This window comes from Hylobates moloch, unplaced genomic scaffold (genome assembly GCF_009828535.3).
Source record: "Hylobates moloch isolate HMO894 unplaced genomic scaffold, HMol_V3 SCAFFOLD_24, whole genome shotgun sequence".
In the NCBI taxonomy this organism is placed as follows: Eukaryota; Metazoa; Chordata; class Mammalia; order Primates; family Hylobatidae; genus Hylobates; species Hylobates moloch.
This window is the reverse complement of record NW_026652299.1, coordinates 472,463-495,554: the sequence shown is the minus strand read 5'-3', so window position 1 is coordinate 495,554 and position 23,092 is coordinate 472,463. Positions and strand designations below refer to the sequence as shown.

Genomic DNA, 23,092 nt, shown 5'->3' with positions numbered 1-23,092 from the left:
GTGTGGGGCTGCGGCCAACGGAAGGGAGAAACGTGGGGAGGGGGCCTGCAGGTGTGTGGAAGGGCGCGTGTAGACGCGACCCACTGGGAGCGGAGGGAGAGGCCTTGCCCCCCAGCTATTTGGGGGAAGGGGAGCACCCCCGAAGCGCTCTCCGTATTCGGCCTTTGAAATGCTAGAGCTGGCCTAGCTGGGGATGAAAGACCGCCCGCGGGGCTGCGCCTTAACAGCCTTTGTCTGGAGGGAGGGCGACCGCGACCGGGGCAGGGGCTTAATCCACAGGGTTGGGGGTGACGGCTGGGGCGGGCGGAATTCTCCGCTGCCCACCCAAGGGAGCGTCTCCTGGTCTCCAGGGGCCTAGGCCGTCTAGCCTCGGGGTCTGCACAGCACGCCACCCCGCTGGACCCAGTACCAGGACGCGTAGACCCCTGGCAGGGCACTGACGAGCACCTGGACCCGTAGTCAGGGTCCAATCCCTCCTGGTCTAGGGAGGCGAAATCCATCCCGCCCAGGCGCACCCGCCCTTTCTCGGCGTGGGAGCCGTCTAGCCACGCTCAGACCTCGGCCTCCGCGCGCGTTCCTCCCCCGCATCGCGCTCTGAGCTGCGCCTCGGCCGGAGGTGGCGCTCTGTGCGCCCCGCGGATCCCGACGCGGGAGGCTCAGAACCCGGGGGACCCTCACACCGGTGGCTTCTTTCCCTTCCATCCCCTCGACTTCCCGGCTCAGGGCGCGGCCCTGCCTTCGGCGCGGGAGTGGGGGACTGGGGGGCGCGGGGTCCCAGGGTGGGGACGAGGCGGGCTGCAGGCCCTTCCCCCGACTGGAGCTCGCTCCCAAGTGGAAATGTGGGTGGAGGGTCCTCATTCAGATGCCCCAGGCTTCGGATCCTGGGCGGGGGCGCGTGGCAGCCGCCAGGTGAGTGCCCCAAACCCGCCCCCCTCCTTCCCCAAAGACTGACTCCCCCTCCTTTTATGGAGAGGGGAAGGCTGGGGCCCTGGATGCGAACCGTGGAGAGCGGCCGGAGCGCCGGGGCGGGGGCGGGGACCAGCTCTCTCGCCCTTTTTGGCGCAGCAGCTCTGGGCGCTGCCCGCTGCCGCCGCTGGGGCCCGAGAGAGGCGAGCCGGCGACGGCGGCGCTTCTGCGGCGGCCTCCTCCCTCCCCACCCGGTGCCGCAGGATTGCAGCTGGCACTGGAGGGTGGGCAAGCTCGAGGGAGGGGCGCGGAGCCCCGGCGCGGAGCCGGGCGCGGGGCTTTGATGGATTTAGCTGCTTGCGCGAGCGCGTGTGTGCTCCCTGCCGCGGCGGCGGCGCCCGGGCCCTGCCGGGGCCGCACGAACCCCGCGCGCTTCCGAGGTGCAGGTCCCGGGCCCGGAATCTGGGGGAGGCGCGGGGGGGGGCGGGGGCGGGGGAGGGGCGCGGCGGCGGCGCTATAACCCTCTCCCCGCCGCCGGCCAGCTCCACACGCGCGCCCTGCGGAGCCCGCCCAACTCCGGCGAGCCGGGCCTGCGCCTACTCCTCCTTTTCCTCCTCCTCTCTCGGCGGCGGCTGCGGCGGAGGCGCCGACTCGGCCTTGCGCCCGCCCTCAGGCCCGCGCGGGCGGCGCAGCGAGGCCCCGGGCGGGTGGCGGCTGCCAGGCGGCTCGGCCGCGGGCGCTGCCCGGCCCCGGCGAGCGGAGGGCGGAGCGCGGCGCCGGAGCCGAGGGCGCGCCGCGGAGGGGGTGCTGGGCCGCGCTGTGCCCGGCCGGGCGGCGGCTGCAAGAGGAGGCCGGAGGCGAGCGCGGGGCCGGCGGTGGGCGCGCAGGGCCGCTCGCAGCTCGCAGCCGGGGCTGGGCCAGGCGTCCAGGCAGGTGATCGGTGTGGCGGTGGCGGCGGCCCCGGCGGCCCCAGCGGCCCCAGCCTCCCTCCGGAGTTCTTCTTGGGGCTGATGTCCGCAAATATGCAGAATTACCGGCCGGGTCGCTCCTGAAGCCAGCGCGGGGAGCGAGCGCGGCGGCGGCCAGCACCGGGAACGCACCGAGGAAGAAGCCCAGCCCCCGCCCTCCGCCCCTTCCGTCCCCACCCCCTACCCGGCGGCCCAGGAGGCTCCCCGCGCTGCGGGCGCGCACTCCCTGTTTCTCCTCCTCCCGGCTGGCGCTGCCTGCCTCTCCGCACTCACTGCTCGCGCCGGGCGCGCTCCGCCAGCTCCGTGCTCCCAGCGCCACCCTCCTCCGGGCCGCGCTCCCTAAGGGATGGTACTGAATTTCGCCGCCACAGGAGACCGGCTGGAGCGCCCGCCCCGCGGCCTCGCCTCTCCGCCGAGCAGCCAGCGCCTCGGGACGCGATGAGGACCTTGGCTTGCCTGCTGCTCCTCGGCTGCGGATACCTCGCCCATGTTCTGGCCGAGGTTGGTGCCGCCCCCGCGCCCCGTCCCTGCGCCGGCTCCTCCGGCGCACACCCCCCGCCGGCTGGGGCGCCACGGGCTCTGCAGAGAGCGTTTTGGTTTCTGCTAGGGTGGTCGATGTTTAAATTTTCCCAACTGGGTTCTATTTTCTGCCATGCCTAAGTGTGTGTGGGGAGTTTCCAGCGTGTTGCGTCGCTCGCTCTGCCTCGGGGGGACCGGGGGAGCAGCGAGGTGGACGAGTGGGGAGAAACTTCGGGGGGCGCAGGGTCCTCTCCGGGGAAGGGGAGCTGGGGCGCAGCGGGCGCTGCAGCAGCGGGGTGTGGGGAAGGGGGTGTGTGTATGTGTGTGTGTGTGAGCCGGCGGAGCCTGGGGAGGAGATAAGGGCGGCCGATAAACAGGTAGGGGCGGCTGCTGCGGAAGCCCCTGGCCGGGCAGGGTGGGCAGCGCCAAGCCGCAGCCCTCGGCTCCCAGTCCCCAAGCCCGGCGGGGCTCAGGGCCGGCGCAGTCCCGCCCGCCCGGGCCTGCTTACAGGTGGCTGAGCGAGGCGAGCTGGGGCTGGGCCAGGCGTCCGCACCCTCCCACCGCGGCGTCCCCGCCCCCCCATCCCCATCCCCATCCCCATCCCCGGGAGCTTTGCTGTGATGAATGACTTTCCACAGCCCCCGTCGTGGGAACTTAGTGCTTCAGGCTCCCCAGCGACCCCCGACTCTCCTTAAAAATCGGGGAGGGGAGTGGGGGAGGCCAGAGGTGAGGGTGGTCTCCGCAGGGCACGGAGAGCTGCGCGAGGTGGAAGTTTAACCCTCGCTTTCCCTGGAGGCTTCTTCTCCCGGCCGCCGGCTGAATTTGGGCGTCTTAGTCGGCGCTAGGGCCGCGGCTGGGCCGGAGCCCGGGGTGGGGCGAGTGTGTGAGTGAGATGTGTGTGTGCGCGTGTGTGTGCGTGTGTGTCTGCGCGCGCGTGCGTGTGTTTGTGAGACGGAGAGACCTCTCCACGGGTTCGGCCTGGGATTCCGGGGCGTGAAATTTAAGCCCTGCCTGGATTAAAGTGTTAGGGCTGCCGTGACTCTCGCCGACCCGTGACGCATTTTAACTTGATCTTTCTAGATGTTGATCTCACTATTAAATCAGAAACTTTCGGCCCCCTCGCTGCCCCCAGACCTTCTGAAACTGACACCCCGGGTGGAGGGGCCGGAGTGCGGGGGCTTTTGTCTGAAAATATAAAGGGGGGGACTTTGATTTTTGCAAAGGGCGGAACATGGATGGGGGTGGAGAATTTGGGGTCCCTTCCAGCCCCACCCCCGGCTTCTGGTTCCAGGGCCGGGGCGAGGGCTCCGCGGGGGCTGGGGTGGGGACTGCGGCCGGCGCTCGCGGGGTCTCCTCTGGTCCGGGGCGGCGGCGCTCCTGGCGGCCGGGGGCGCGTGCCGGCGGGGTCGGGGCCGCGGGCGCTGACCGTGTGGCCTCTGCTTGCAGGAAGCCGAGATCCCCCGCGAGGTGATCGAGAGGCTGGCGCACAGTCAGATCCACAGCATCCGGGACCTCCAGCGACTCCTGGAGATAGACTCCGTAGGTAAATCGCGCCCCTTCCCTCGGCGCGCGGGGAGGGCGCGAGCGGGCGGCCTGTGCGCCCCGAGCTGGGGCCGGGCGGGGCGCCGCGCAGGAGCGCACCGAAAGGTCAGAATCCAATCCCCAGCCATAAGCGCCCGGGCGGATGAGTCAGGAGTTTCTCTTCCAGTCTCCACTTTCTCTCCCAGCGGCGGCCGAGGGCGGCTCGCTCGCCCCGGGATTGTTTTCGCCTTTAAGGAAAACGCCGCGTGTGTCACACAAAGTTCAGCCGCGGCCTCCGCCAGGTGTGCGGGCCCTGCGCCTGCCCTCGGGCCGGAGGAGCGGCGGGATCCGGCCCAGACCCCGGGCGCAGAGCCCTGGCCCGTGCGCCGGGCGGGCAGCCCGCGGAGCGAGGCCCCAAGGGCAGGCGCGGCTCCCGGTCCGACGGGCGGGCGGGCGGGCGGAGCCGGCCCCCGGGTCAGGGCCCGGCCCCCTTTGTAATCCCTGCGAGCTGGTGCCGCGTTCTTGCCACAGGGCTGGGCCTCTGTGGCTGCAGAAGCCGGTGTCTTTCTGTTTTCACGACCCAATAAAAAGCCTTGGATGCATCTGCTGCCTGGGGGCTATTTTTGCGGCTCACCCTCGGGCCCTGGGGCCGGGCCACTAGAAAACACAGCTTGTTTGCAAGCCCAGAGTTTTGGAGCGAATGTCAGCTGCGGGTTGGCAAGGGTTAAAGGGGCTTCTCACCCCGGGGGACCCCGGTGGACCACGGGTGGGTGGGAGGGGCGAGGGTGTAGGGTGGCCGCCCGCCCCCTCGGGGCTAGAGAGCCCCTTCCTAGAAGGCGAGGTCTGTCTTCCAGGCCTTTGTGGCGCCCTTTTCAAAATGAGCACTCGGCCTGGGAACTCCGATCTGAGCCTTAACCTGGTTTAAAAAAGGGGGTCTGCGATAAACTTGTTAAAAGAGTAACTAAAGGCAGCAGAATTGGAAGAAGTTAGGTGACATGAAGATTCTTCTCTCCCTGCAAAGGACTCTGAAAAAGGGGGGGGCATGGGGGGATTAAGTGGAATCACATGGTCTAGTCATTTGGAAATTTGTACCTAATTATGGTGGTGGAGAGGCCTGAACTATTTTCGTTTCATGCCAAAACCATTTTCTAACAAGGCCGATGGTTTCTGTAGTTTCTTGACCCAGGAAATCCCTGGACTGATCCTTATCGGGGGCGGAGGGTGGGGGGTGCGGTTGAGTTTCACTCCCAGAGCACAGCTGGGCGGGGGGATTTTGACCGGGTCCCTCAATGGGTAACTCTAGGGAAAAAGATCTGGCTCTGGTTTGTAGGGGGGAAACCCTTGCCTGAATCTCACTGATCCTGGATGGGTTTGGAAAAGGGGGGGCTGCTTCCTGGAGAAGGTTTCAGGGCTTTTTTTAGGGGGGGTGCTAGCAGAAGGGGGGGCCTGTGGAGAGCTGGGCCTCCTCGTGGGACTGGCTTTGGAAGCTGCAGGGAAATGGGCCATTCACTTTCTGCTGGGACTATTCTTATTCTGGTCTTCGTGCCCCGCCTCCTCCACCCCCACCCATTATCGCCTTTAGCATTGCAGCTCCGTGGGGTATGCTGATGGCATTCCTGACCTGGGGGCTTCTAGGTCGTAGGGTCCAAACAGAAAAAAACAAGGATGCCCTAAGCTAGTTTTCCTGGCCGGTTTCAAATTCCCCCTGCAGTCATGTCCCAGGAGCTCTCTCCTCCTGCCCCAGGGAATGCAGAGAGTGGATCTCAGCCCTCCTGTCTCTGAGAGGTTTTGGGGTCTGAATAGGGTTCTCTCCTAGTGTCTGGGAGGCTTTGTGTGTGAGAATATGGGGATGGCATCTACCTCCTGTCTTGCCCCTGGTGGGGGACCTTTTGTAACATAGCGGGGCCTCCTTGGTCCTGTCCAGTCCCCTCCCCGGGTGTGGCTGGAGACAGAACCAGGGGAACCCACAGTCTCTCGCCTGAGGACAGGAGAGGCACTGGCTGCTTCTCCAGCTTCTAGGGGGTGTCTTTTCCTCAACTCCCGTTCCCTGTCGTAGGGAGGGTTGTAAACTGGTTGAGGTCAGTTCTCGTGGGGTAAGCATCCCTCCGGGTCCTGGACTCTCTTTCCGATCCAGAGGCCCTTTTGGTCTGTTCGGGGCAGGGTACAGTGCAGGGGCTCATGAGGAAGGGGCTGGGTGCTGGGAGAAGCCCAATGCAACGAACTTTCCCTCGGAGTCCCTTTATAACCCTTGTAGGCTGATGTTCTTGGCGTTAGGTGCCGCTAAGGCCCATGCTGTAGGAAGTAGAAAAGAGGCTCTGAGGAATCCCAGGCGTGCACCGCAGCTATGCAGACTCCTCCTCCAGGTGGGTGGGGCTTTGTGACTGGCATTTGGCCCCTCCCAGCATGCAGGCTGCGTCCCACTATACAGGTGGGGAGACTGAGCCAGGCACCGTCTGGGGTCTTGGCCGCTCCTTGGCTGTGGCTGGAGGAGCACCGGTAGTGGGATTCCTTGCCATCCTCCCGGAGCCGGAGCGTTTCATTCGGAGGGTGTGCTGGAGTGAAGAGTGAAGGTTTTTCACCTGTGGCTTTTAGAGCCAGAGGCCAGCATGTGGTCTTTTAATGACCGGCAGCCGGCGTTTAGGGCCTGTTTGTCCTGTGTGCAGCGGCAGCTGGGGAGCTTTGTTCCCCAAAGCGGTCTGGCCTGGCGCCCGTGGTTCATTGAGCGGCTGATAACGTAAATATCCCCATCTCGGGCCAGTAATGCCAGACCAGGACCGATGGCTGGGAGATTCTCCCTGTCCTGGAGTTGTCCTTGGGACATCTGTGTCTAAAAGACAAAAGGGAAAGCCTCCTGATTAACTGTCCTGGGAGCAGTTTTAGGGGTGATTCTTGCCGGCCAGGCCGCCTGGGCCTGGGCCTGGGCTGCTCGGAGCTGTGTTTGGTGAGCTGTGGGCAGCTGCTGCCGTGAGCCACGTCTCAGCCAGTGTAGATCGGAAGGGCGGCTTTGGTGAGCGTGGTCCACTCTTGGCATCTTGAGCTGGGAGCAAAGGGTGGGCTTGTTAGACTGGGAGCTATTCCCTCTCTGTCCCTTGTCTCAAGAAATTCGCCAGCTCAGGCTTTCTGGGGGGGGTCAATGAACTAGCACGGCTGCCATCTTTGTTTATTAAGCCAGGGCTAGAGGGTGGTGGGGCACGGGGCTGGTGCTCTGTGGACGCAGACCACGGAGGCTCCTGTGAGCTACTTCTCCTAGTCTTGTTATATTTCTCTGGGCCTCAGTTTCCTCGGATGTGAAGAAGTGATAGCACCCACCACACACACACAAGCTAAGTCATTGGTAAAGCGGCTAATGCAAACGCTATCGCAAGGCATCGGAAAATGGGAGCCGGTGTTATCACTGAATTTTCTCCTATGAGTGGAGAGTGGACCCGTTACTCTTTGGTTTGGCCATGGCAAGATGGCCACCACCAGGATGTGACTCATAAGTGTCACTTTTTCATGAAAAGAAATGCTGCTTGTAACAGTTGGTTGATGGGAAATTCTTACTGCATGAGTAGTTCTGTTCTGATCTTATTTTGGGTCTCAAAAAAAATTAGTGTCATTGGAACATTGAGTCATTTTCGGTAAAAAGTTGGGCTCCGGGCGAGCTTCTTCTTTGCCTGACACCTTCTGTGAGGTTTGCGGGCTTCATTTTAAATCTGCAGGTCAGGCTCCTCGGGGCTGCGGAGGAAGCTGAGGTTTCTCCGGTTGGTTTGTGGATAGTCACAGATGCCTCGGTGGGCTGGGGAGAGACACTTTGGGCTGCTAGTCTTGAACCCAGGAGGCGCAGAGTCCATTAGCCGTCTGGGCTAGTGACCGGGACGTCCTGAGCTTCCCAGGAGGGGGCGGGGAGATCTCTGTGTCTCTGGAGCATCCTGGCTGTGAGGCTGTCTCCGCACCTGTTCGCCCTTGGTTATATGCTGGGGAGGCAGGATGGAGGGAGATGGGAAGAGACCCCCCAGCTGGGACCAGGGGGCCAAGGCAAGGAGGCCCAGAGCCACCCGTGGTGCCCAGGTGCGGGCAGTGTCCACGGGCAGGACAGTGGGTCCTCTCCCTGCTGTGGGAATTGGAGAGATCTGAGACTCCCCCAGCCTGTCTGCCATAGCCGTCAGCGCCTGTGAAGGGGGGTGGTGTGTGCGCTGGGTGGGGTGGCGGGTGTAGGTTCTCAGTTCTGCTCCCCGGTCAGTGCTGGTCTTGGCTCTGGGCCACTGCCCCACCTGCACCTGGCCGCCTCGCTGTAAACACGGCTCGCAGATGCCAGCTTCTCTCAACCCCTCTCTGCAGGCCGCCTCCCCGTCAGGCTGCGGGAACTCCTCGGTATAGGCTCCACGAGAGGCCACGTGCCCTCCTGCCTCTCCTCATGGCCGCTGGCCCTAGAGTAGACTCATTTCAGGAACGAGTGGGGTCTGGCCCACAGCCCAGTCTGGCTGCTTCCAGTGCCCCTCAGAGGTTAGGCCACTTCTTCCAGGAGTGCTTTAGTGAGGGGGAAGGAGGGAGACGTACAGGCACCTGCAGAAATCTCAGTGGCCTCTGCTTCTCCCTCGCTCCAGCCCCCAGACAGAGGTGGGGCCTGGCTTAGCCCTGTGCGCGGAGCTGGGCGGCCTCAGGCCCCTCCTGACCCGGGGCAGCCCTCACCTGGGCTACCTTGGAGGAGGCACCTAGGGGATACCGCCTGCAGCCTCTTCCCCGAAGGGTCCTCCGCTTCGTCACCGGCCCCTGCATCTGGGGACCTCTGTGCTAATGGGGCGTTTTCTGCAGTTTCCAGTGTTTCATCCCCTGCATCTCTGAAAAGCCCTGGTGGGAACTGAGGTTTTCCGGGGGGCCCCTAATGGCGGGAGCTGTGAGGGGCTGTGCTGCCAGGTGCCTGTTCCCAGTGGCTCCCAAAGCTGGTCTGTGGGAAGTGCGGCTGGAGAGGCCCAGGGCACAGCGCACGGGTCTGGAGCAGTCACGGTGCTCTCCTTCTTCCCGCAGGGAGTGAGGATTCTTTGGACACCAGCCTGAGAGTTCACGGGGTCCACGCCACTAAGCATGCGCCCGAGAAGCGGCCCCTGCCCATTCGAAGGAAGAGAAGCATCGGTGAGTCCAGGAGGCTGCGATGGGCAGGGCAGGGCCGGGTGGGGAGGAGTGGTCCGCTATCCCAGCGCGATGGCCTCAGGCGAGCGACCCGTTCCCTCCTCCCTAAAATAGGCCTGGCCCTGCTGCCTCTGGCTCTGGCCTCTCCTGAGGCCTCCCTCCTTCGGAGGTGTCTCCTGCCTCAGCCCGCCTGCTCCTCCTGGAGTCCTGGTCTGGGCCAAGAGAGCTTCCAGGAGAGAAGAGCCGTCATAAATTCCTTAAGCGCCCTGTCTTGTTGGGGCCTGCCCCAGGAGCCTTGCTGGAAACCTGGTCGTGCCTAATTTCCAATTCGCAGTGTGGGCACTGTGCTCCCGTGCCGACTGCTGAACTGGTGGGGACACGTGTGCTGTGTCCAGCGGCTACCCCCTGGACGCCCTCACCACACCCGTGTGCCCCGCCCCACTCACGCCTGGCTCCAGGGCTCCACCCCCACATCCATTTGGGGGATATTTTGTCCCTTCTTACAGGGTAGCCCCATGGCCCTCCAGCCCCCTGGGAGGAACTAGCAGGTTTGGGGAGTTCTGGGACCAGTCCCTGCTTTCTACCCCAGTCCGGCGTCCTCTGGGGTCCCACCTGATGGGTTTGAGCCCTGGTGCTGCTCATGGCTCTGGGGCCCTGGGCAGGTGGACCCCCCTCTCTGAGCTGTGGTTTCCTCCATGAAGACGGATTTTGTATCTTCCACCTTAAAGTGTGATGTGTGGCTGGCTGGTCCCAGCCGATGCAAGCAGGCCCTCCCCGTGTGACATTTGCTGTGGGGGTCTGCATTTTGCACCCTTCAGACCAGTCTTGAAGGCCAGAGCACGAAGCAAGTGCTGTAGGATTCGATGCTAAGGTCTCCTCTGCCCCCCCAGCCACTGGCCCCACCTGGACTAAGGTCCCCTCTGCCCCCCCAGCCACTGGCCCCACCTGGACTAAGTTCCCCTCCCCGCCAGCCACTGGCCCCACCTGGACTAAGTCCCCCCTCCCCCCAGCCACTGGCCCCACCTGTCCAGGTCCCTCCAGCCTGCAGGCACCGGGCTGGGCTCCTCTGGATGTGTGGTGCTCCTGCCCACCCAGCCCCTGAGCCTCTGCTCCCAGCTCAGCCTCTGCTGCCTGGGAGGAATCCTGGCCTGTGGCTCACCCTGATTGCCCCCCAGGCCCAGCTGGAGCTGCCGCAGCCCTGGGGTGGGGCGGTGGTCGCAGAGGCCAGTCCCTGCTCACTGTGCCCCCGCCGTTGCAGAGGAAGCTGTCCCTGCTGTCTGCAAGACCAGGACGGTCATTTACGAGATTCCTCGGAGTCAGGTTGACCCCACGTCCGCCAACTTCCTGATCTGGCCCCCGTGCGTGGAGGTGAAACGCTGCACCGGCTGCTGCAACACCAGCAGCGTCAAGTGCCAGCCCTCACGCATCCACCACCGCAGCGTCAAGGTGAGCCCTGCCCCTCCCCTTTCCACCCCTCCCCTCCCCTTTCCACCTGACCCCGAGGGTCGTCCCTACCAAGCAGCCAGGGTCCCTCAGGCATCCACCACCGCAGCATCAAGGTGAGCCCTGCCCCACGTGGGCCTGAGGGTCGCCCCTACCGGGCAGCCAGGGTCCCTCCTGGGAGGCCACAAGGTGCTCCTGGCGTGGCTGGTGGGGGTGCACGGCTGTGCTCCCATCTCCCTGGCAGGTACACTGAGACCCAGGCAGGAGAAGGAGCACCTGGGGGCGCGGGAAAGGCAGGGCCAGCCAGGGCTTCCACTCCGCTGCTCTGGCGATGAGCCCGGCCTCCTTTCCACGCTCTAGACCACAGTGCGGGGGCCGTTTTGGGCCTTGCAAGGTGTCGAGCTGCTTAGCCGGAAGCTATCTGGCGTCCCCGGGCCCTGGAGGGTCCTCTGCCGGCTCTTCAGTGGGGCCAAGGTGCATGGCAGGAGGAGGAGGGGGTGGATATTCAGAGCCTGCATTGCCTCTTGAAGTGCCTGACCTTTGGAGGGCCCCCCCTGGCTTCCCCTCTAAAGCAGCCCAGGAGAAGGAGTGCTTGGGGTAGGCTCAAGGCCAGACAGGGGACTTCCCTCCACAGAATCCCAGGGTGAGCCCCTCTTTCTTTAAGTTGGGGGTGGTGCCTGCCCTTTTCAGGCTGCTTTAGCAGAATTCCATCCACTAGGAGCTGATTAGCAACAAATGTATTTCTCAAAGTTCTGGAGGCTGGAAGTCCAAGATCAGGGCGCCGGCAGACTGTGTCTCTGCTGGAGCCGTGTTTTCTGGGTTCATAGATGACGTCTTCTCACTCTGCCCTCAGTGTGAGGGGCGGGGGGTGAACACGCTCCCTAGGCTGCTTTCGAAGGGCACTAACTCCATTCCTGAAGGCTCCACCCTAGAAACTAATTGGGCCAGGCGAGGTGGCTCAGCCCTGCAGTCCCAGCCACCGTGGAAGGCTGAGGCTGGAGGATCGCTGAGCCCAGAAGTTCAAGACCAGCCTGGGTAACATGGCAGGACCCCATCTCTACAAAAAATACAAAAATCAGCCGGGCATGGTAGCACGTGCCTGTAGTCCCAGCTACTCTGGAGGCTGAGGTGGGAAGATCCCTTGAGTCCGGAGGTTGCGGTGAGCTGTGATGGCGTCACTGCATTCCAGCCTGGACAATAGAGCAAGACTGTCTCTAAGAAAAAAAAAAAAAGGACTTAATGGCTTCCTTAAGACACCCCACCTCCTAACGCCATCCCCTTGATCTAGGATTTCAGCGTAAGAATCCTGGGGCACTGGCGTTCCCGCCACAGCAGGGCCTTCCTCCCTGGGGTTGCGCTGGGGGAGGATCAGCACCCGGGTGAACTTGCTGAAACTCATCTTGCGTTGCTGAGGCTCTGGGGCCAGGGCTGCATGGCTGGGCCCCTTCTCCCTGCGTTCAGGGAAGTGTGACCAGAGACCTGTGGGATGCAGCGCCCTGGGTGGGCTGGCTTTGGCCTGTGTTTATGCCTCTCTGGCCTCATTTTCCTCACCTGTGTAGTGGGTCTGAGGCAGGGCCTGGCCCTTCTGAAAGAGCCGAGGCTGCTGCCATCTTGTTTGCAAGGGAGGTTTCCTGCCTGTTGGGGCATCAGGTCTCCCGTTTTCAGGGCGGGGTTGCAGGGCTAGTGTCTAAGGTATCTTCTGGCTTCTGTGAGGCCTGGCTGGGGCTGGCATCTCCCTGGGGCTCCCATCTGGGAGGGATGGGCTCTCTTAGGGCTCTTCTCCCTGGAAACTGGCTTCAGTTGGGTTAAAGTGCTGTTGATGCTCCCACCTGACCTGCAGGACCCTTGAGTTTGAGCAGCGGGCGCAGGCGGGTGCGGCCCCTAGTCCAAGAGGCTGTTGCTTTGACTCAGAGCCTCCTGGCTTGGCCTCAGCTGAGGACTTTTTTTTTTTTTTTTTTTTTTTTGGAGACAGTGTCTTGCTCTGTTGCCCAGGCTGGAGTGTGGTGGTGCGATCATGGTTCGCTGCAGCAGCCTCGGACTCCCAGGCTGAAGCTATCCTCCCTCCTGAATGCTACAGGTGCCACCATGCCTGGCTAATTTTTAAATTCTTTGTAGAGTTGGGGATCTCGCTGTGTTGCCCAGCCTGCTCTGGACCCCCTGGGCTCAAGTCAGCTGAGGATTTGGTGACAACTGAGCCTGCTCTTCCTGGAATATGGGGTCACTGAAATGATGTTTGAGGGTTTCAGTTTTGGGGCTACATTAGTAACCGTTCTTTAACTTTAGAAAAGAATTATTTCACATCCCCCGCCCCCCACTGTTGTGACTCCAGGCCCCGGAGGGAGATGGGGCAGGGGGAGAAGGTTCTCCATGAAGGACTTTGCAGCCAGTGGGTCGTTTCCTCGTCACACGACCGGGCACTTTAGACCCATAACTGGGACTTATCTTGGCCTCTGGGGACTTGGTCCTCCCAGGTGCTGGGTATTGTGTAAGCAGATTCCACATCTTACTACCTGGGATCTCCAAGGCCACTCACTCCCCTTTTGAAGCCCCGAGTTTTTCCCAGGGCCCTGAGAATGCTTGTCTGGGGCACTGTTCTGTCCTCAGAGGATATTTACCGCCGGGGGTCAGGGAAGGAGGGGAGGGGAGGGCCTAACTCAGGCCTCCAGGTCCAGGTGGCCGGGTCCCCCTGGGATGAGCCCAGCACCGTCCCCTCTGTCCTGTGTGCCTCCCTGGGGCGCAGTTTCTGCCCTTCTGTGGACCTCAGCGTCCTCCCTGGTTATATTTTGGAGGCCCTTGTGAGCTCGGAGTCCGGGATACCTGTGGTCTTGTTCTCATTAGAGATTCTCATGTCAGTTCTGGGTGTTGGGGGAGCCTTGGAGGTACGGGGAGAGGCTCTCAGCCCATGGCTCAGCCTTGGGCAGCCCCTGCCCTTCCCACCCTAGCCTGTCATGGGGTGAGGATAGGAGGGCTTGGCCCTACAGGGCAGTGTTCTCTCCCTCCCCAGGCCCCCTGAGGAGGCCGGGTGGGGTCTAGAGGCGTCCAACACCCTCCGGCCAGTGCAGTGTTGGGGGTTCGGGCCAGTTCCCCGCCAGGAGTGGCCCCTGCTTTGCTCTGTGCAGTGGTGGAGCCAGGACCAGGGCTCTGCCTCTGGGTCTCATCTGCTGGGACAGGGTCTTGGTCAGCCCAAGCGGGGACAGGGTGTCCCAAGGCCTCAGGGCTGTGTCCTGCAGCAGAGCTGGGCGGCCCAGTTCCTACCTCCTCAGACCCAGGCCCCCCTCATGTTCCCGCTTCTGGGAGGCGTCTTCTCCCTGCCCACCCATCCGAGGGTTGGAGGAAAACATCCGGCTTTGGACACAGGGGGCTCTGGCTGAGGGGACAAAGGTCAGAGGGAACAGGAGGCCCATTGTGGAGGCTGAGCCAAGAGGCCGGTCCTGCCGCTGCAGATAGAGGCGACTGTCAACCTGGCGAGGAGATGGATCCCAGAGCCTCAGACTCTGAGCCTGTGAGTGGGCATGGATGGGGTCAGCTGAGGTCAGCGGGGTTAGGGCTGGCCGGGAGGGGCCCCCAAAGTCTGTCCACCCAGGATGGGCATGGCACCCCCCATTTCCAGTTTTTATGCCTTTCCGGTCAACATTCAGAGGTCTCTTGTTAGAAGATGGTAGTGAAGCTGGGAGTGTCACTGCCCGGCACAGACCCTGCTGGGATCACCAGGATGTGACTGACTGGCAGCCCTGGGGGAGAGACTGGCCGGGGTCCCTAGCTGGGTGGGTGTTTCCTTGCACTCTGCCTGGCACAGTCAGCTCTTGGTGCCTGGACGCCCGACTCTCCCCCAGACCCAAGCCTCGGGGGTAGGACAGGAGTGTGGGCCTGAACGTGGACCATGGGGATGAGATGCCAGCCCGAGGACTGCAGGGGTCTAGCCTGGACGGAGCTGGCTCTGAGCCCACCTTGCTGGGCTGGAGGTGTGTGCTCACCTGGTGCTCGGGATGAGCCTCTGCTCCCTGGAACAGAGCGGCTGGGGGGTTACAGGTGAGAAGCTCCCAGCCACGCCTCTGTCCACTCTCTGGGGTCTGGTGCAGGAGTCTCTAGGTGGGCGGAGTGGGGGTCCTCGAGCCAGGCTGGGCAGGGGCCTCTTACACGAGCTTGAGGCCTGGGCATTGCTTCCATTCTGAATGGATAATGGGGCAGTGCTGAAGGAGGCAGGATCTTCTTTTTTTTCTTTGTTGTAAAGACAGGGTCTTGCTTCGTTGGCCAGGCTGGTGTCAAATTCCTGGGATCACAGGTAGGAACCTCCTCCATGCCCCACTTGAGGGATTTTTTTTTTTTGAGACAGAGTCTCACTCTGTCACCCAGGCTGGAGTGCAGTGGCCTGATCTCAGCTCACTGCAACCTCCACCTCCTGGGTTCAGGCGATTCTTCTGCCTTAGCCTCTCAAGTAGCTGGGATTACAGGAACTCACCACCATGCCTGGCTATTTTTTGTATATTTTAGTAGAGATGGGGGTTCACCATATTGGTCAGGCCGGTCTTGAACTCCTGACCTCAGGTGATCTGCCCACCTCGACCTCCCAAAGTGCTGGGATTACAGGCGTGAGCCACCGCACCCAGCCGGGGTCCTCATGACCCAAGTCAGCATCTGGATTGAGTGACGTTCCAAGTCTCTGTCGAGGTTGGGCAGTGGGATGGTGGGGCCAGGGCTCTGTTCTTTTGGAGTCTAGGCTTTCTTTCCGTGAGAGAGGTAAGAAGGAGTGCAGGCTAGGGATGGAGATTCAACGCTGTGTGACTCTGGGCAAGGGGCTTCCCTTGTCTGTGCTGTGTGTTCTCATCTCTAGAATGGACCTCAATGGTGTCCTTGCAGGGTAGCTGTGAGGTTACAGTGACGTGACTGGCATGTGCGGTCCAGTCAGGTGTCTTTCATGGGTAATACTCTGTCTTGGAGCCTTGAAAGGGTTCAGGCCGTAACCTGGAGTTGGAATGGGGTCCCCCACAGGGAGTGGCTGTCCCAAGCCCTCCTCGGGGAGTCTCTGCAGCCTCTGGGCTTTGTAGCCTCAGGGACTCGGCATCCCAGGTCTAGAGGGCAGACGGCATCCCTGGGTTATAGTCTTGGGTGAGTTCGAGCCGGGAGTGTTGAGGTGGGGCGGCTTACGACGCAGATGAACTCAGCCGTGGGGAATCGGAATGTCTGGTGTGATAAGGTGCAGCCCACATCTCTGGGACGGAAAAAGGGGAGGGACATGGGGACCCCCCATCACTTGGGCTCCGGCTTGGGGCCTGGGGGCCGGGGTACCCCCCGTGGGGGTCCTGAGGACATCGTAGTCTCTGTTCTTTGGACTTGGCCTTCTTTTATGGAGGAGGTTTTTGTGAGAATCCAATATTCATTTTGTGTTCTTGGGAGAAAAATGTAGCTATTTCCTGGCCAGACAGAGGTGGCGGAACGGCCCGGAATCCTGGCATACTCAGAAACAGGTGCAATCATCGCTGTTTGTTTTTGTTTGATAAAAACAGGCTTGTCTGAGGAGGCAGTGGGTTCCCAGACGAGCGGCCGTGCCATGTGCCTTTCGCATGGTGCCCAGAGGGGTGGCATTTCTGCTGTGTCCTGGTAGCCCACGCTCCCGCGGCGGCCAGCCATCTCGAGTGGATGAGAGCGAGCCTGCCCCTCGCCTGGGCATCTGCCGTCTGGCCAGATGAGCCTGCGGTCTCTGCCGAGCCGGGCCCTGGTATCTGCCCTGCTGAGGGAACTAGGTGAGGCTGCTTGTTGACCAAAGAGGCTGTGCCACCCGGAGGGTCAGGCCCGGGAGCAGAACAGGGCGCCCTGCCTTACTTAGCCCATCCCCACAAACCCAGATTTCAGAGCCCACCTGCCCCATGCCTCACTTGGCCGTCGGTGCAGAGGCTGGGGGTGGGTGGAAGCAGCAGAGTATGGGTGCGTCGAGCCTGGGAGATGGGAGGGTGTGAGGCTGGTGCTGTTCCTCCTGCTGGGACCTGTGTCCAGGGCCTCCAGGGGAGGGGAGGAAGGAACTCGGCCCCTGCTGAGGCAGGAGGGGGCTGGGCCTGGTTTTGCACACTGGGATCCCTAGTTACTTACTACCTGGGCAGTTCTTGACTTAGGGAGGGCTGAGGACACGCTTGGAGGGCTGGGGGTGGCTGAGGTCCCAGGTGGCCCTGCCGCTCCTCTTCGGGCTTTGCTGCAGTTCAGCTTCTGGCTGGGCCTCTCCCACCCCAGGCCCTCAACGGGAGGGTGGCCCTAGACCCGCTGTCTGTGGTGGGTGGGGGGTGGTACTGTGCTGAGCTTGGGGACCAGGGGGCGGGTTGGTTTTGTGGCTCTGGATTAGAATTGACGCCAGTGGCAGCCCACTCTTGAAGGCTGGCTTTGTCCTCGTTTCTGGGGCCTTCTGCGTGTGCAGCCCCATTTATTCCTCAATTCCTGGGTGGGTGTGATTGGTCTCCCTTTTACAGATGGGAGGTGGAAGTGTGTGCACGGCCTGCAGAGGCCTCTCTCTGGAGGATTCTGTCCTGGGGAAAGGGGCAGATTGCCGCGGGAGTTGGGGGACTGATCCGAGGCCTCCCGAGTGGAAGGGAGCCCCATCCAGGAAGCGGCAGTGTCCTGGCCGCTTTCTCTCACGCTTTGTGACGTAGCGAAACCTCCCAGGCCAGGTCCTGTTTCTGAGCTGGCTCCTGACCCCAGGCGCCCCACGCCCTGCACCTGTTGAGCTCATACTTGGCTGTCTGCTCACGCCCCAGGCAGCCCAGACCACTTCACACGCCTGCAGGCACCCTTTGCACTGTGGGTTAACCATTAACTCAGCCTCCGACAAGCCTGGTCCCCAGCACCTTAGGGACCGGCTTACCTTCGGAGCCTGCCTGGTCGCAGGGTGCAGAGCTGACCTTCTCCCTGGGGGTCCTGCTGACGCCCAGTCTCCAGAGTCTGGAGTCCCCCCCTGTCCCCCGAAGAAGGTTGGGAAACATTCCCCTCCTCCCTCCTTCACCCTCCTGACTGCCTGGGAGGCAGGGCCACTGGGCTGGGGGCATCTGGCCTTGGGCTGAGGTCTCCTCATTCACCCAGCAGTGTGCATTCCCCCACGCCCCTGTGCTCAGGGGGTGACCCGGCCTCTGTTTCCTTTCTAGCCTCAGTTTCCCCATGAACTGTGAGGGGTGAAGTGGGTGATCCGTAGTGGCTGTTCTTGCACTTAGACCCTGCATGCGGTAGGGCTGGTTCCATGGGCACAGATGGAGCGCCTGCTGGGTGCTCAGCTCCCCAGGGCCTGGGAGGGCAGGAAGGTGATGGCTGTTCCCTGGCATGCGCCCCAGGGGGCAGGTGGGACAGCCTAGCAGTTAGGGACAGGCTTAGGGCTTACCTGTGCCTCAGTTTCTTCTTCTGTAAATGGAGGTGCCAGTCTTGCCTCCTTCTAGCGTGGTTGGGAGGATGAAATGAGTGCTGGGGCTTGGGCTGGGAGAGCCAATACTCTACTCACGTGGTCCCTGGCTGTGTGTTAGGGCTCTGTTGATGCCAGGCGTGTGCGTGCTTGCACTCTGTGTGTGTAGGAAGATTCCCATGATGGGGCCCCTGTGTACGTTATGCATGCATGAGTGTGGGGGGGGGGGGAGTTGCCTCCCCATGACAGGGTATGTGTGTGCATTATACAGGTGTCCTCCCCATGACAGGGTATGTGTGTGCATTATACAGGTGTGTGTGTGGGGCGGAGTTGTGTTCCCATGACAGGGCCTGTATGCGCATTATGCATGTGTGTGAGTGTGACTTCTTGTCTCTCTTGTTGAATGCCTGAAGATCTCCTCTCTGGCCTGGACTGGGCCAGTGTCTGCCTGCAGCTCCCCGGGGAGGGGCTGTGGGGGCAGGACCCCCATGTTGTGGTTCTGTGCCTGGAGAATTGAGGGTGGGTGTGGCGCGCAGACAGGCAGAGTCCAGTCCGAAGAGGGGCACCCAGCTGAGGTCTGGTTCGCTTTTGAGCTGCCTGTGCCTGACAGCCACGCCTGCTGGCCTGTGCTCCTCCTGGATCATCTCGTGTAGCCTCGGTGATGGCCCAGGGTCCCTGGCCCTGGTTTCTGAGGTCAGGCCTCTCCGAGCCCAAGGAGAGCCTCGGACCTGGGGGAGCCATGAGGGGACCCTGGGTGTGGGTCTGCTGGCCCTGCTGCCTGGGGGCCGGCGGGGAGGTGGGGCCCTCATCAGGCCAGCAGCTGGGATTATCATCTGGACGCTCAAGTCCACAACAACCTTGGGCTAGGATACAGCCACGAACCCCCCATTCCTAGGCCATGGCTTTACAATTTTTTTTTTAATGAATAGAGACAGGGTCTTGGTGCATTGCCCAGGCTGGAGTGCAGTGGTGTGATAACAGCTCACTGCAGCCTAGAACTCCTGGCTCAAGCGATCCACCTACCGCAGCCTCCCAAGTAGGCTGGGACTACAGGTGCCACCATGGGTTGCTAATTTTTAAATTGTTTTTAGAGGCAGGGTCTTTCTATGTTGCCCAGGCTGGTCTTGAACCCCTGGAGTTAAGTGATCCTCCCGCCCTGGCCTTCCAAAGTGCTGGGAATACAGGTGTGAGCCACCACGCTCAGCCTGGCTTTTAAAATGTATTTAAAAGCAACGTGATCATTTGAAAACATTTCCCAGCTGCACATCCACACACAAGCAAACACTTTCCCTGGCCACCTGCACCCAAGAACTCCCAAACTCCCACACCTTAGCAGTGTGCATCCTTCAGACCCCGCAGGCACACGTGAACCTTTGGGTTTATTTTAAACAAAAATAGGATGAATCTACTAAATACCATGCTCCAACACCAGGCGTGGTGGCCCTCACTTGAAATTCCAGCACTTTGGGAGGCTGAGGCAGGAGGATCACTTGAATCCAGGAGTTCAACATCAACCTTGGCAACATAGCGAGATCTCTTCTCTACCAAAAAAAAATATTTAAAATTAGCTGGGCATGCTGGCCCGTGCTTACAGGTGGGAGGCTGAGGTGGAAGGATCACTTGAGCCCAAGAGTTTGAGGCTGCAGAGGCTATGATTGGCTAAGGTGACAGGGTGAGACCCTACTCAAACTAAAGCACACACAAAACTGCACTGCAGCTTGTAGGTTTTTCACCTGGTACTCCTACGCTCGCCACCACAAGGTAGCATTTCTGGGAGGAGGTCAGAGGTCAGGGGTCAGGCTGCTCTCTCCTCCCTCTCAGCCTGTCCCCAGCTCCCAGCACGTCGTGATGTCCGAAGCTCCATGCAGGCATTCATGGCCGGGCTCTGTTCTCTCGGGCAGGTGGCCAAGGTGGAATACGTCAGGAAGAAGCCAAAATTAAAAGAAGTCCAGGTGAGGTTAGAGGAGCATTTGGAGTGCGCCTGTGCGACCACCAGCCTGAATCCGGATTATCGGGAAGAGGACACGGGTGAGTGGCTGCCTTCGTCGGCATCGGTGTTGGAGAACAGGTCTTCAGAGCCTTGCTTTTGGGGTGTTAGGTGGCCCCCTTGAGTGCAACGCTTGCTGCTGTGAGCATCTGGGCTGCTGTTGAAGGATTCGTTGCCCTGCTCCCGGGCCAGATGCCTGCTGGGGAGACAGATCCCGCACTTGCAGGTGTCCGGTGGGGAGGGTGGCCCAAGCCGAGGCACTGGCAGGAGAGGAGGTTCAGGTCTCACTGAGAGGGGCTGGGAGTGCATAAGACACCCAGCTCGTTAGTGGGCTGTGGGGCTGAGCTGAGAAGAATCTGCAGAAGGGCCTCCTGCCGGGGTGGGCGGGAGGAGCAGGTTCGAGGACTGCACTTGCCCTGGCTGGCTGGGGTCTCTCCTTCACCCCGCCACGCGGACTCCACCCAGGAGCAGAATGGCTTCTGTGCCCTGCTATATCTGGGCCCTGGGAGCACGAAGGGGCTCAGAAGTTTCTCTGTGCCAGGGTGCTGGCCTTCTTTTCTGGAAAGATAAACAAATGCCGTAGGTATTTGTTGCTTCAGTTCTTCACCCCGACGGCCATCCCTCGGCCCACTCACCGCCCTGCCCTTTTGTTAACAGGAAGGCCTAGGGAGTCAGGTAAAAAACGGAAAAGAAAAAGGTTAAAACCCACCTAAAGCAGCCAACCAGGTAGGACCTGTCTGCCGGACACACTGAGTCCTGCAGGGCGGGGAGGTGCAACTGACTGATCACACCAGCAAATCACGCTTCCTGTCTCGCCGGGTGCGGCGGGGATGTGGCCCTGATTGGCCTTGATGGTGTCTGCTGGGCTTGGGTCTCCTTGCTCCCCGTCCGTTCCTGCCTCGCAGAACGCCCTGGCCCGTGGCTCACTCCTGCTCGGGAGCCTGCCTCCAGCTTTGTCCTTCTCCTTGTCGTTGATTGGGGATGCAGGAGCATTGCACATGAATGGAACAGGTTGGGTGACCTGAGCAGCGGTGGGGCAGCTCTGACCACCTGGCCACTCTGGGATCACCCACCCCATTTGACAGATGAAAAAACTGAGGCTTAACTGAGATTACAGATAAGGACTGTTGGAGGCTGAATATATCTGGAAATCCTTTATAAACGTGCAGGGCTGTTGGCCACTGTGTTGGAAATTGCATTTGGCTGCTAGTAACACCAGACAGCACAGGGATTGAGATGAGGTCGAGCTTCATGACTATCATCTAAAGGTGGGATTGCAGAGCAGGGAGGGTAGTCTTGAGGTATCATGAGGATCCCCCTTCTGTCTGGCTAGTGGCATCCATCTGCAGTTACCTCATGGCCCAAGGTGGCTGCCAAAGCTCCAGAAACCATATCTGTGCTCCAGGCTGGAAGAAGGAGTGACAGGGGGAAAAGGGCAAAATAACAACCTTAGAGAGCTATCCTGGAAATCCCACCCAGTGACTTTTGTGTTTTTCTCAGCTGCCATCCCTCCACTGCAAGGGAGCTTGGGAAATGTCTCCTAGCAAGACACGTCACCTCCCAGATGGAAATGGGACCTAGGCAGCCGCCGTCATCATGGAGGACGCAGTTTCAAGCCTTCCTGATCCTTGGCATTGGCCCGCCTGGCTTGGGAAAGTTGGAGCCCTGTCTGGCCTGGTTTCTCCTCCTGGCACGTGGGACTCCATGGCGGCCAAAACAAATAGTTTCTTGAGAAGAGAGGAGGCTCTCAGAGATAGGGTGTCTGAGAACCCTGGCTCCTGTTTGCAATGCGGGACTTGGGCCTGCCGGTGAGGTCCATTCATGAGGAGCCTCTTGGGAGGAAATTGTCCACTTGGGTGGGTCTTTGAAGCACTCCAGGGCTGTTGGTCAGCCTTGGCTTTGTTTGCCCAAAGTGTGGCGTGGTGGGTGGTTTTGTGCCTGCCTGTGTGGGTCCCGTTTCTACAGAGCGTTAGGCTCTGGCCTCCATGGGTCTGCTGGTGACAGACCCCGTGGTGAGAGGCTGGCACTCCTGTTGTCCCATGCCTGGCTGGTACTCATGCTCAGCCTATAGGCAGCCCACGTGTTGGAGTGTGCGATGGAGAGGCCACATAGGATGCAGAAGAATTGTTCTTAAAGAATCAGCATAGGTCTGCCTTGGTGCAGACTCTTCTGTCTGGCTGGTGGCCTCCATCCTCAGGGTTGTCTCATGGCCCAAGGTGGCTGCCAGAGCTCCAGAAATCACATCTAAGCCCTAGGCTGGAAGAAAGGAAGGCAGGGAGAAGGGCAAATGAACCATTCTTGGCCTCAGTTTCCCCCATCTGTACAATGGGAGAATGGGGCTTGGACTCTAGACGTGTTCTGTGAGATGCTGTGAGCCTAATCCCAATTCCTGTCAGGGTACTGCAACATGGCTAACGTGGCAAATGTGATTCTGGAAATTTCATGGAAACTTGAAATCCCTGTGTGCCCCTGACTGGCTTAAATGTTTTCACCCTGTTTTCCTCCTATGCAGCGACGTGTGTGCTGGGTGGTTCGCTTGGTCGGTGGTCTCAGTGTCCGTCTTTCCCTTCTCCCCGCAGATGTGAGGTGAGGATGAGCCGCAGCCTTTCCTGGGACATGGATGTACATGGCGTGTTACATTCCTGAACCTACTATGTACGGTGCTTTATTGCCAGTGTGCGGTCTTTGTTCTCCTCCGTGAAAAACTGTGTCCGAGAACACTCGGGAGAACAAAGAGACAGTGCACATTTGTTTAATGTGACATCAAAGCAAGTATTGTAGCACTCGGTGAAGCAGTAAGAAGCTTCCTTGTCAAAAAGAGAGAGAGAGAGAGAGAGAAAACAAAACCACAAAACATGACAAAAACAAAACGGACTCACAAAAATATCTAAACTCGACGAGATGGAGGGTCGCCCCGTGGGATGGAAGTGCAGAGGTCTCAGCAGACTGGATTTCTGTCCGGGTGGTCACAGGTGCTTTTTTGCCGAGGATGCAGAGCCTGCTTTGGGAACGACTCCAGCGGGGTGCTGGCGGGCTCTGCAGGGGCACGCAGGAAGCAGGAATGTCTTGGAAACCGCCACGCGAACTTTAGAAACCACACCTCCTCGCTGTAGTATTTAAGCCCATACAGAAACCTTCCTGAGAGCCTTAAGTGGTTTTTTTTTTGTTTTCTGTTTTTTGTTTTGTTTTTTACACCATAAAGTGATTATTAAGCTTTCCTTTTTACTCTTTGGCTAGGTCTTTTTTTTTTTTTTTTTTTTTTTTTTT

At 60.7% G+C, this 23,092-nt stretch overlaps 1 protein-coding gene across 5 annotated transcripts; it reads left to right on the top strand.

The window, feature by feature from the left end:
* The first annotated feature begins 760 nt into the window (after positions 1 to 760).
* On the top strand, positions 761 to 22,657 carry PDGFA (platelet derived growth factor subunit A). 5 transcript variants are annotated; one of them, XM_032145816.2, is made up of 8 exons: positions 802 to 909; positions 2,246 to 2,375; positions 3,840 to 3,936; positions 8,922 to 9,026; positions 10,282 to 10,469; positions 19,740 to 19,866; positions 20,483 to 20,551; positions 22,405 to 22,657. In XM_032145816.2, exons 1-7 carry the CDS (start codon positions 863 to 865, stop codon positions 20,536 to 20,538), a joined length of 750 nt encoding a protein of 249 aa, XP_032001707.1. In that variant the 5' UTR covers positions 802 to 862; the 3' UTR covers positions 20,539 to 20,551; positions 22,405 to 22,657. The 5 variants fall into 5 exon arrangements, with proteins under 5 accessions (XP_032001705.1, XP_058290404.1, XP_032001707.1 ...); XM_032145814.2 differs by lacking the exons at positions 20,483 to 20,551; positions 22,405 to 22,657 and having other exon boundaries at positions 761 to 909; positions 3,840 to 3,932; positions 19,740 to 20,266; XM_032145815.2 differs by lacking the exons at positions 20,483 to 20,551; positions 22,405 to 22,657 and having other exon boundaries at positions 19,740 to 20,266.
* The last annotated feature ends 435 nt before the right edge of the window (positions 22,658 to 23,092 follow it).